Source organism: Leptodactylus fuscus, chromosome 2 (assembly GCF_031893055.1).
Source record: "Leptodactylus fuscus isolate aLepFus1 chromosome 2, aLepFus1.hap2, whole genome shotgun sequence".
Classification (NCBI taxonomy): Eukaryota; Metazoa; Chordata; class Amphibia; order Anura; family Leptodactylidae; genus Leptodactylus; species Leptodactylus fuscus.
In genome coordinates, this window is record NC_134266.1 from 142,890,098 (window position 1) to 142,902,760 (window position 12,663).

General features: G+C 44.7%; 1 protein-coding gene across 2 annotated transcripts in view; it reads left to right on the forward strand.

The window, feature by feature from the left end:
• POR (cytochrome p450 oxidoreductase) overlaps positions 1 to 3,504 on the forward strand; it is a 43,875-nt gene extending 40,371 nt beyond the window's left edge. For both annotated transcript variants that reach the window (XM_075264769.1, XM_075264768.1), the window contains exon 16: positions 2,082 to 3,504. In XM_075264769.1, the coding sequence (XP_075120870.1) occupies positions 2,082 to 2,226 (145 nt within the window). In that variant the 3' untranslated portion in view covers positions 2,227 to 3,504. The remainder of the gene's footprint in view (positions 1 to 2,081) is intronic.
• The last annotated feature ends 9,159 nt before the right edge of the window (positions 3,505 to 12,663 follow it).

Genomic DNA, 12,663 nt, shown 5'->3' on the forward strand with positions numbered 1-12,663 from the left:
CATAACACTGTTTTTTAGGTTTGATCACCTTTCCCAGGCCTCTTTCTATTATACTCTGGAGTCTGAAAACACCTCACTGTGTAATAGCAGTTCCAATTCGGATGTATTTGGTTCAGACAAAACTGCAGGTAGAAGCTTGCAAATATTGCAATAATATACAGCCAAATGGTGAGCATTTATGTGGTCACCGCCTAGTCAAAGGAAGGTCACACACAATTCTTCTGATAAACCATTTGAATACAGCATTAATATAACAATTAAGACTTAACATTTAATGGTTTGTTTTAGTATTCAAACACCCCTAAAAACACACAAGTTACATATAATTGGTACTGCCCTTGTAAGGGCGGTAGTTGCTGCACAGGGGTGAGGGAGAGTGATTGAGGGGAAGCATAGGGACTACTGTCTCTACTCCTGACTGCCCTTCCCGGTGCTTTTACTCTGACTCCTGGATCAGTTAAGATCCTTCCGAATATTTTATTTTATATTTATTTTTTTGTCATCTTTTACATGCTAGCCACAGTTACAGCATTATATGTAACTTGTGTTTTATTATTGAAACTAATAAACGTTAATTTTTAATTGTTGCATTAGTGCTGTATTCAAATATTGCCGTAACCAACATGAACAAAATCTCATCAGTTATCCTGGTTGATGTTTTGTTTATTTTTCGATTACTTGCCCAGCCCTAAGGGCTAGTTCACACTGGGCTAGTGACCACGTATTTTGGTCCTGATTTTGACGCGGAAACTCATCAGAATCGGGACCAAAATGCGGCTAGCTGTGACTGTCGCTGCTTCCCGCTACGGTGTAGGCCCAAATGAATGTGCCTAGTCTGGATTGATTTCCACTGCGGTGTCCGCCTCAAAGGCAGCTTGCTTCTTTTTTTCCGCGAGTGGGAACAAACTGCTAGCGGAAAAAAGATCGCTAGCTGTCTACATAGACCTCTATTGTGAGTGGGCGGATTTTGAGGTGGATTCTGCGCCAAAATCCGCCCCCTCTTGCCCCGTGTGAACTAGCCCTAACTGTGTGTATGGTCAGTGGGCTAGCAATGTTTTTCGCAGTGATTTGAGCCTCTGATGTCATCCATGTGCTCTCCGTGCCATTCAACCATGGACCATGCACACCGTTAATTACATGTAGCCTTGGAGCTCGAAATAAGGGACTAGAGGTCTGGGCACATTGTGAATGCCCCTATGTTTAGTACATATGTTTTTATTTTTGTCCCTCCCCCCCCCCCCCCCCCCCCAGTCCATAAAGCTTAATTTAGCAGAGGCCAAAGGAGCATACTTTTGGTTGATGACGAGCTGATATACATCAGTATACCTTATTTGCAATGGGCTAGCATTGTCCGGGAAAGTTTTAGACTGGGTCACAATTCTCTCAGACGTGCCGTTCTTGAGTTGCGTCATTCCCAAAACAATGACTTGCATTAGCCAATACAAACCTGCAAGTCTTTCACTCATATTCCAACTGCCATATACACGGTCACTCCATATGCACAATCCAACACTGATATCCAAACTGAGATACACACATCAGATGATTAGATACACATTTCAGCACATAGTAATCATACATCAGAGGATTAGATACACAGCTCAGCACACACTATCACATCAGAGCTTTACTCCAGGTTTCCATAACAGCCCAGCCATTTTTCGTCAGCTTTAAAGGGGCAGGGCGCTGTAGGTGACCCTATTACACAAGTTCAAATTCACACAGCTTTACACCAGGTATCCATAACAACCGATCGCAGATTTTTCATTAATATCCAAACTAAGATACACATGATCACATGGTGCTTATGGACACACATGCAAACGACATACACAATAGACCAGTGCAAAACTGGGCAATTCTTATGGGGCCACTACACAAACAAAACTTGTAATATACCTGTGCGAAGCCGGGTCCTCCTGCTAGTGATTGATCTATAACACTGTATGTCTATACAGTGGCATAAGTCAGTTTTCCAATGAATGTATACATGGACATAATCTCTGCTTTGTCTTCAGTACACATCAGGAATTTGTGTATTCTGTGCAGTCTTAATATTTGACCTTATTTCTTTCTTACAGTGATGCTCGCAATATGGCCCGTGACGTGCAGAACACTTTCTATGACATTGTTGAAGAGTATGGCAAGATGGAACATAGTCAAGCTGTAGATTATATTAAGAAACTAATGACCAAGGGCCGTTACTCCCAAGATGTGTGGAGTTAATCCTCACAAAGCCTGAAATAAGAGGACTATCTGGAACTACTGTTGGAGACCCGAATGAGCCCGTTCACTATCTTTTAGAATTTTTATTTTTTTTATTTTTTTTTTCCTCTAACATACAGTGACCTAGTGTAGTACTGTTCCAAATATAATCCTCAAATTTATGTTTTGAACTGTACAAGTCAATGAACTGTACAAGCCAATAGGATAATCTTGGTCAGCCAGTATGATGCAAATAGATTTTTATCCTAGTAGTTTTTTTTAATGTAAAGGCTGTGCCGTTCAGAAAATCAGATCGGTCATCGTTTTCTTTTTTCATCTTATTCTTTTATTCAGTTTTATTTTTTAGGGGGAGGGGAGGAGGGGAATTCAATATATCTTGAGGTGCAAGAAGAATCATGAAGCTGGTGGGTCTGCATCAAAGACAGTTTGCTATACAAATGGCGCACTTCACTTGTTTTATATCATGTGGCTGCCTTGTTTTGTGTTGGTTATCAATAGAACATGTATATTCTGCATTGAAGTATCTGATGTATTTTTAACTTTTGATACTTAGGCTAATTTCACTAATAAAGTTATACAATTCTTCCTATATGTGCAACTAATGGTTAAATACAAAGCCGTGACTGTGTATCTAGATGGAATGGCACTATTTGACGGTAGAACCTTCCACATCCTGAAGACCCTAGCTTCCTGAAGAAGTCACCACTTACATTCTTTGTGCCTTTAATCTACAAGGTTTTTTCTTTAGTTCCTAAATGGCAATCATCAGATAACTCTTAATTCCAATCCCTAACTTGGTTTATATATTGCAAGCAGTTGTAGATACCCACCCCCACACCTTATTTATTTATTCTAGAATAGTTTATAGTCTGAATAGTTCTGGATGAACTTTTAATCCTCCTCTCCATAATGGGACTGTTATGAATCGGTTTGCTGGAGATGTTTGACGAAGTCACACAACAGGAGTTGCAGCCCTTGTAGTTGTGTATCTCTAGCTGAAAGAAGAGTTTTATCTGCTAGGCAATGTCACCTGATTCCCAAACAGAAATAGGATAGATGTAGGCAGCATTGGAATCTCTTGGATCTTCCAGGGTTCTGTCGCCACACATTTGTGCTGTCCTTATGTGCTCTCATCATGTTTCATAATAAATTGTAACCTTTTTTCTGTGTGCATTGTTTTAAAATAAAAAAATCTGTTTTCCCTTTTTAAAAATGAGCTTTTAATAAAATAGCGTCAATTGTAAATAATTTTAAATATGCATTAACCTTTGAAATAAAATATACACTTTAAATTTAGACTCCTGTGTCACTTGTGCCTTTCTTCCACCCTTAAAAACTAAGGGTTGGTTCACATCTGCATTTGTATTCCATCTGGGAGAGTTCCCCCCCCCCCCCCCAACGGAATACCAAACACAATTACAAGCGCTGTGCAGTAAAAGCACACGGATCCCCATAGACTATAATGGGGTCTGTGTGCTTGCCGCCAGATCTCTGCACAAAACATGCGGTAGTTCACAATCTACTTTCCTGTCCGCATGATTCGTGCGGGCAGCAAGCACACGGACCCCATTATAGTCTATGGGGTCCGTGTGCTTTTACTGCACAGTGCTTGCAATTGCGTTTGGTATTCCGTTCGGGGGGGTCTCCATGCGGACTCCACCGGACAGAATACCAACGCATATGTGAATGAGGGGTAAGAGGTATCAAGGAATCAAACAAGCTTTATTGGCATGTCCGAATAGATATTTGGCATTGCCAAAGCTAGTAAAGTGGTGGTGGGGGGGGTGATTTGGGGTATAACAGTCCATGGGGTCTCATCTTCCTCTTATTGGTGACAGCTGGACACATATTGGGCAGCGATCTCCACAGTGGACTCCTCCCAGTGGGATGTAGAGTTTCCTCTTCTCATCTGCTGATGTGAATTCGGGGATGTGGGCAGAGAGTCTTTGGAAGTAGACGACCCTCACAGCTGAGTATTTGGTGCAGTGTAGCAGGAAGTGGGCCTCGTCTTCTAGGGCCCCCTGGTCACAGTGCTGGCACATTCTGTTCTCCCGTGGCTTGTACGTCTGCCTGTGTCGCCCTGTCTCCATCTCCAGGCTGTGGCTGCTCAGTCTGTACCGGCTCAGGGTCTGTCTGTGTTTGGGGTGGGGTATTCTCTCCAGATAGGTGGCCATGGTGTAGTCCCTTTGCAATGACTGGTACACGGTGAGTTTCATGGAATTATTTATTGCACTTCTCCATTCCTCGATGTACGGCTCTTCGTCTCTCTCAATGGCTCCTTTTATTTGAGCCTTGTTCAGGGCATGTTGGGGGTTTTGGCTTGGCAGATGGCTGATGCTTGGTTGGGGGGGGGGGGGTCTGGTTTGCTCAGGGCTCTGCCCTGTATGTGTGTGTGTCCAGAATGATAGCGCTCTCTTCTGCATGGTGAGTCATAGGGGGAGCCTGCCTAGCTCTGCCCTGAGGTGTTGGAGGTGCTGCGATGGGCATGGAGGAGGTACTTGCAGAACTCTAGGTGGAAGGTGTCTGTTGGGCTGGAATCCCACTTTGACTGGTCTAGGTAGGTGGCTGGGCCCCAAACCTCACTGCCATAGAGAAGGATTGGAGCGATGACTGTGTCAAATATCTTCAGCCAGACCCTCAGCGGTGGTTTGAGGTGGTACAGTTGTCTTCTGATGGTGTAGAAGGTTCTGCAGGCTTTTGCTTTCAGGGTTTCTATTGTTGCTTTGAGGCTTCCTGATTGGTTGAGCTCCAGCCCCAGGTAGGTGTAGCTGTTGGTTTTCTCCAGTGTGGTGCTGTTCAGTGTGAATTGTGGGGTGGAGGCTTTCTTGTGGCCCTTCCTCTGAAATACCATGACTTTGCTCTTCCTGTGGTTGGTGGGTAGAGCCCATGTGGTGCTGAATTTTCCCAGCGCTGATGGGCTTTCTTGGAGGTCTTTCTTGCTGGGGGACAGGAGTTGGAGGTCGCCGGCGTATAGCAGGAACTTCACCTTACGGTCATTCAGGGTGAGGGCTTGTGTTGGTGAGGCCTCTAGGGCTGTAGCCAGTTCATTGATGTAGATGTTGAAGCGCGTTGGGCTCAGGCTACAGCCCTGTCTGACCCCTCGGGCCTGTTGGAAGTATGCTGTCCTCTTCCCATTCACCTTCACACTGCATTGGTTTTAGCTCTTGATGACATCATATGTTCTTCCTCCTATTCCACTCTGAGTTTCAGGTGCCATACGGAGTCAAACGCCTTCTTAAAGTCTACGAAGCAGGCGTATATCTTGCCTCTTCTGGTGTTGTGGACGTGGGTCTTGATGAGGCTGTGCAGGGTGTAGATATGGTCCGTGGTGCGTTGGTTTGGCATGAACCCTGTTTGGCTCTTGCTGAGGACCCCGTGTTGTGTTAGGAAGGTGAGGATTCTGTTATTGATGATGCTGTTAAACAGTTTCCCCAGCGTGCTGCTGATGCAGATCCCTCTGTAGAAGTTGGGGTCATATTGGTCCCCTTTCTTGTATATGGGGGTTATGAGGCCTTTGTTCCAGTCTTGGGGGAAGTGTCCGGTATTGAGGACGAGGGTAAATAGTTTTGCCAGTGCCGCGTGTATTGCTGGAGGGCTGTATTTGATCATCTCTGGTAGGATGCCGTCGGGGCCACTGGCCTTTCTGCTTTTCATCAGGGCGATTCTTTCTTGTATGTCTTCTATGGTGATTCCAGAGGGTTCTGGAAGTCCTTGATGACTTTCTCTATATCCCTCAGTTTTGTGGTTATCTGTTGCTGTTCTGGGGTTAGGTCTTCTTCAGGGATGTTTTTGTAGAGACCTCTGAAGTACTTGAGCCAGATGTTGCCATTTTGGATGTGGGGGGGTGTTTTTCTTGGGTTTTGTGCCCATATGGTGCCAGGTCTTCCAGAATGAGGGAGTCCTCAAGTTGCTACATTTTGTGGGCGGGGTACTTCTGTTTCTTCTCTCTGAGGGTGCTTTTGTTTTGCTTGCGTAGATTGTTGTAAGCCCTCGTGGGCAGGGCCCTCTAACCCACTGTGCCAGTCGGTCATTGTTAGTATTATATCTACCTGTATATTTTGTGTATTGTATGTAACCCCAAAATGTAAAGCACTATGGAATTAATGATGTTATATAAATAAACAATAACAATAATTGTTGTAGGCTTCCCTCTCCTCCTTGTTGTTGGGGTCTCTGTGTTTCTTGTTGGAGGCTGTCCTTAGAGAACAACATAGAGCCTTGCAGTCGCTGTCAAACCATTTTTGAGACAGTTTGTTAGTAGGTCTCTTGGGCTTTGTCTGTTTCAGGCTTGCTAGTTCTGCTGTGGTGTACAGGATGTTACTGAAGTCCTTCACTGCTCGGGTGACACCTTTTTGGTCTGGCTGGTAGGAGCTCATATAGAAGTTTGTGAGCAGTTCCTTGATTTTGGGTCGGTTGGCCGCATTGGTGTATTCGGTGGCTGGCCCATTTAAAGGATGGTGGCAGGTTGTAGAGACCAATCTGGTGGGGCTGCTGTGTGAGTGGCTTGTCAGTTGATCTCATGTACAGCAGGATCTGGTTGTGGACCCACAGGTGTGTCTCAAGGGTGACTGAAAGCATCTATGTCTGCTGGGTCTGCGTTTGTAATGGCATAGTCCACCACGCTGTTGCCCATGTGGGAGTTTAGTGTGAAGCGTCCTTGAGAGTCCCCTTTGGTACGCCCGTTCATTATGTACAGTCCCAGACTCCGGCACAGGTTCAGCAGCTGTCTCCTGCTCTTGTTGACGACTATGTCATAGCTATTTCTTCTTGTCTGTGCAGACTCTAGTTGGTAGACCTCGCCTCCCAGGATGTGCGGGTTTCCATCAGAGGACAGGTAGTCTTTCTCTGTGCCCGTTCTGGTGTTTAGGTCGCCGCAGATCAGCGCACTGCCTTGGGACTGGAACTGGGCAGCTTCCCTTTGTAGGACCTCATAGATTTCTGGGTTGTGGGGGGGGGGGGGAGACTCTGATGGGGGGGATGTATGCTGCACAGAGGTATATGTCATGTGGTTATGGGTGACTCACTGCTAAGAGGCACAGAGGCAGCTGTCTGCAGGCCAGACTTAACCGCACGAGAAGTATGCTGCCTCCCAGGAGCAAAAATCAAGGATGTGGCCGATAGGATACCAAGACTCCTCAGCTCCAAGGATGACTACCCATTCCTACTGATACATGTGTGTACAAACGACACGGCAAAAAATGATTTACCAACTATCTATAAAGACTTTGAAAATTTGGGGAAGACAGTGAAGAAACTGGATGCGCAGGTAGTATTCTCATCAATCCTCCCAGTTGGTCATGGCATCAGGAGATGGAATAGAATACTAGAGGTAAACACCTGGCTTCGACGCTGGTGCCGAGAGCAAGGATTTGGATTTTTGGACCATGGCGTGAATTACCTCTACGATGGACTCCTGGCTAGAGACGGGATACATCTCACAAAACCTGGGAAAAACATATTTGCCAGAAGACTTGCCACACTCATCAGAAGGGCTTTAAACTAGAAGAAGAGGGGATGGGAAGAAAAAAGAAAGACAAGAACATGCAGCTAAAAGACATACTTAACAAGGTTACTAAATGTGGTAAAGAGGACCCAAGGCAGGATACTCAGAAGGAAATTACGAAAAAGGATGCAACAGAGCACAATCTGAAATGTTTTTACACAAACGCACAAAGCATGGGAAACAAACAAGGAAAACTATGACATCATCGGCATCACAGAAACTTGGTGGAACGACAGGCATGATTGGAACATACAGGTGGAAGGATACTGATGTGGGATTGTGTGGTCAGATGTGATGCTCCTGTTACTTACAGCCAAGTCCTGAAAGTAGGATTCTTGTCTTGTATTTTAAAGTTCCTTTTTGTTCTTGTTTCTTTTTTCCTTAAGATATTTTTAGTCTTCCTTAGTTCTGTCTTCTATGGAGTCGATATTTTTCAAGTTTCGTAGCTAGCTCTCTTTTGAAGTCTGGAGAGAGTAGGAGGCAGAAGAGGCCAAGTAACAGAGAGGAAATGACTATCGTGTTCCAGTAGCCTCGCTATCTCAAGCACTTCTATTCATAATAATACTGTTCACTACTTATCTGTAATGTCCTCTGTGAGATTTGTGAATGAGAGTATTATGGAGGAGAATTTCAGGTTTTCTTCATGTTTGAGAGATAACATAGTATCTAGTCTCTCAAATCTTGGTTTTGCCAGAGCTCTTGGGTAGATAAGATAATCCTTTAATAGCCCCACAATGGGGAAATTTCAGTGATAGTTTCATAGATGGTACAGTAGTATATAACAAGAGAGAAACACATACAAGCACATGGCAGATAGAGAAATACTAGGAATCATAGCAACTAAAAAGAAAGAAACAGACACACTGCAGGATCATTTAGTTCTCTGTGCAGAGTGATGTTAATAATACAGCCGGATGTGGTTGGAGGACACGAGGAGGGGTCACAGCATGTAGATATAACAGGTAGAAACGTTTTTGCAGAGGTGGGGGACATAGGCAGCTATCATGATAACATGTGGTAGTTCTTTGGTAGGTAGTGAGATCTCATGCTCACAGCTGATAGTTCGGTATCTTCGGTATCTTCCGGTCGGCGCATGGAAGCTAGCCCTCGGATGGGCAGGGAACTAGCTGGACGGAGATACCAGCGATTGGTTGGAGCGCTGAATAGGGGCGGTCCCATGGGCTTTATTATACCGGGCGTCGGGATCGGCCGTACGGCTACATACTAATGCCGGCTATATATAACGAAATACCTGAACTCCAGTTTTCCAAGGAAATAATGTTATAGACCTCTGATATGTCCCATGAAATGGGTACATTGAAACGCGTTAGGTAGTACAGACAGCTAGGTGGAGTGATATAGCGTGTCCTTAGTGCGGCGAATTGCCTCCCTTGGCATAAAACTAATAGTGAGACTATATCCTGATCCAGTAAGATTAGCAGTCAGTAGGAAATGCTTAGATCAGAAAAAAGGAAAAAGCCATTGGTCGAGCAGCTGCTGCTGGTGAAGGGGCTCTAAGGGAGGTCTATGCCGTAGGGATAAGGGACTGTGTAGTCGGGTGCCGGGTTGTACACTGTGTATATACAGCTGTGTGCAGAGAAATCACTAACTGCAACTAAAGGGAATTACAATATTACCATTAAAATTGTTAGTTGACTGTTATCAGCTCTGCTGGCTAACACTCAGTGATACACTCCCTTGCTGTTCAATATTTATTATTATTTTTAATTGGGAAATTTTCTTGAGGGGATTTTAATTAAACTAATAAAGGTTATATTTTAATACGTCCTTTTTGGGTAGGCATGCTCTCTTACTCTAGGTTAATATAGTTCAGTAACTTGAATCAGCGCTATTGTCCATTAACCACAAAAAATGCCCCAAATGTCCTTCATCACAAGCCCTCCTCTTCCTTTCTTCTTACCACTGTGTTCTTCTGCCCAAAGAAGTCTGAAGCCATTCAGGTAGACATGGTGCTGCTCTCTCGCCAAGCTTCCATAAACTCATGGGGTATGTGGGTGATGGTAGGTTCCCAGGCTGTAACAGAGTCCCACGTGTCCACAGTAAAAGAAAGAAATACCAGTCAGCTGTAGGCATCTTCACACATCAGCAATAGACTCCAAAAATCATCTCCTTGAAAGAAGAAGCCTGCATGGTTAGATACACTGTAAAGCCCACCTTGATAAAGTGGATAATATGAGGAGATGTTTTGGGCTTATTGCAAAGGTTTCATGAGTAGGCATCTCCACTTCCTACCACAACCATATAGCATGACTTTTAGAGAACCCAAAGAGAGAAAGAAATCTGAATCTTTTTGCATTTAGTCTGCCCTATAGCCCTGTCCATGTTACCTTTGACCCCACCAATGTCAAGCAGTCCCTTTGTAACAAAAAAACAGTATGATGTTCCTATGTGTCCACCATGAAGTGTGATGTCCCAATGGTGCTCATCCCAAACACAGTATAATGCTTCTTTAGGACCCCCTGCCCTGCTGCTTAGGGCCTGGTACAGTTGCAACATTTTCCCTATGTTTATAGTAGCCCCAATTAAGCATATGTTCACTGGGGACTAGAGATGAGCGAACAGTGAAATATCCGATATTCGTTTCGAATAGACCCTCAATATTTGACTATTCGAACGAATATCGAATCCCATTATAGTCTATAGGGAAAAATGCTTTGTTTCAGGGGAAACCACTATTCGACTCAGGAGAGTCACCAAGTCCACTATGACACCCCAGGAAATGACAACACCTCTGGAATGCAACTGGGACAGCAGGGGAAGCATGTCTGGGGGCATCTAACATGCCCAAGTCCCTGTATTACGCCACTAATAATGTGGGAGCTGACTTTTTCCCATAGCAATGCATTGACCAGCGTTGATTGGCCAAATGCCATACAGTGTACAGCATTCGGCCAATCAACGCTGGTTCTGCCGGAGGAGGTGGAGTCTAAGATCGGTCCACAGCAGTCTCCATTGTGGTCCGATCTCAGATGTAGCAGAGTTCAGCGCACAGTCAGATGTAACAGAGCTGACCGCTGTCCGCTGAACTCTGCTACATCTGAGATAGGACCACAATAGAGACTGCTGTGGACCGATCTTAGACTCCGCCTCCTCACAGACGAGCCTCTGGCAGAAGCAGCGTTGATTGGCCAATGCTGTACACTGTATGGCATTCGTCCAATCAACGCTGGTCAATGCATTCCTATGAGAAAAAGGCAGCTCCCGCATAACGCAAGCTGCCAGGGATCCCGACTAGCATATAATGGGCTGCCACAAGATGTGCTTGCAGGTGAAGTTTGAAAGTGATGAGACCTTGCCAGCCTGAGCTAAATGCGAGAGTAAGTTCAGTGCAGACACATCATGGCAGCGCACAATATGCTAGTTGGGATCACTGGCAGCTTGCGGTATGCGGGAGCTGACTTTTTCCCATAGGAATGCATTGACTGTACTCTTGCATGTATCTCGGGCTGGCAAGGAAGGTATATAGAGCCCCAAAGAGCTGTTTGAGTAAGATTCCTACCTAAATAAAGGTAATCCCTAGCTAACCCTGCTAGTACATCTATCCCTGTCTCACAGTCACATAGTTCACAGTCTCATATGAACCAAATCTGAAATCCAGTATTCATATAAAGTGGAGGTCACCTGATTTAGCCAGCCAATTACTTTTTCCGATGTCTACGGTTTCCTACTTCCTATCCCACCTCCCCTGCACAGCTATTGGTTCAAAAAAAAGCACCAGGCAAAGTGGGAGGGGATACAAATTTTTAGTGCGTTTGCAGGGTGGCATTCGATCAAACGCCATTCGCTCATCTCTACTGGGGACATATACGCTGCTGATTTTCTGGAGTAAAAGTGTCAGTGTTTTACAAAGCAAGCAATGTGGATCAGATCTAAAAGAGTCAATGCACACTCTGCAGGAATAATCTATGGCACAAATGATCTGTTAATGCATTTTCAAAAATCTGCATGTCAATATAAAATAAAATGGCACCCCCCTCCCAAGTTAGGAAATTACATATAAGTAAAAGAACACCAGTCCTTTGCACTAATCCCCCCCCCCCCTTAATTTATCTAAGCATATATGTAGTGCTCAGATTATGCAGACAGTGTTGGGCAAGAGGTGAGATTCCTCCTGGTACTGCTGATTTATTTTGGGGGCAAAATTGGAATTCTTGTTAGGAATTGTACAAAAAAAACAACAAAAAAACAAAACAGGACTTGGAGATTCTCAGTGGCGGCAGTGTGGGTGCATTCACACTACGGATACGGTGACTGATTCTGAACGTTAAAACACGTTCAGAATCAGCGCGTATAAAACACATCCCATTCATTTCAATGGGGAGCCGGCATACGAGCGTTCCCCATTGAAATGAATGGGCTGCTTTTTACTCTACGAGTGCTCCCTTTGAAGTGAATGGGAAGTGCTCACGTGTACGGCTCGCCGTGTGAAGGGGCCCGGCGCTCGGCTCAGTCCGAGCCATACACGCGAGCGCTTCCCATTCACTTCAATGGGAGTGCTCGTAGAGTAAAAAGCAGCCCATTCATTTCAGGTCTCGCCTGAGATGTATGCCCAGGTACTTAATGTTCCTGCTGCCCACATAAAGGCAAAGTTTGCTTGCAGGGACTCAATTGCCGACTGTGGCAAGGAGATGTTCAATATTTCTGACTTTTGGTAAATACACTTTTAAGCGCGATACTCTGGAGAAGGTTTCAAGTTCTGCCACTAGGCTTGGGATGGAAATAGGTGCCTCCCCCCCCCCCCCCCCCAACAATGTCATTGTTGTCCATAGCTATGTATTATTTACTTGAATAGGATTGAGCTGCAAAGCCAGAACTGACCTATGGACAAGCATGGCAACTGAAAAAAACCTTTATCATATCTTTGACAATTACTTTAAAAGAAGGTTTCAAGACAAAACCATATAATTTCTGGA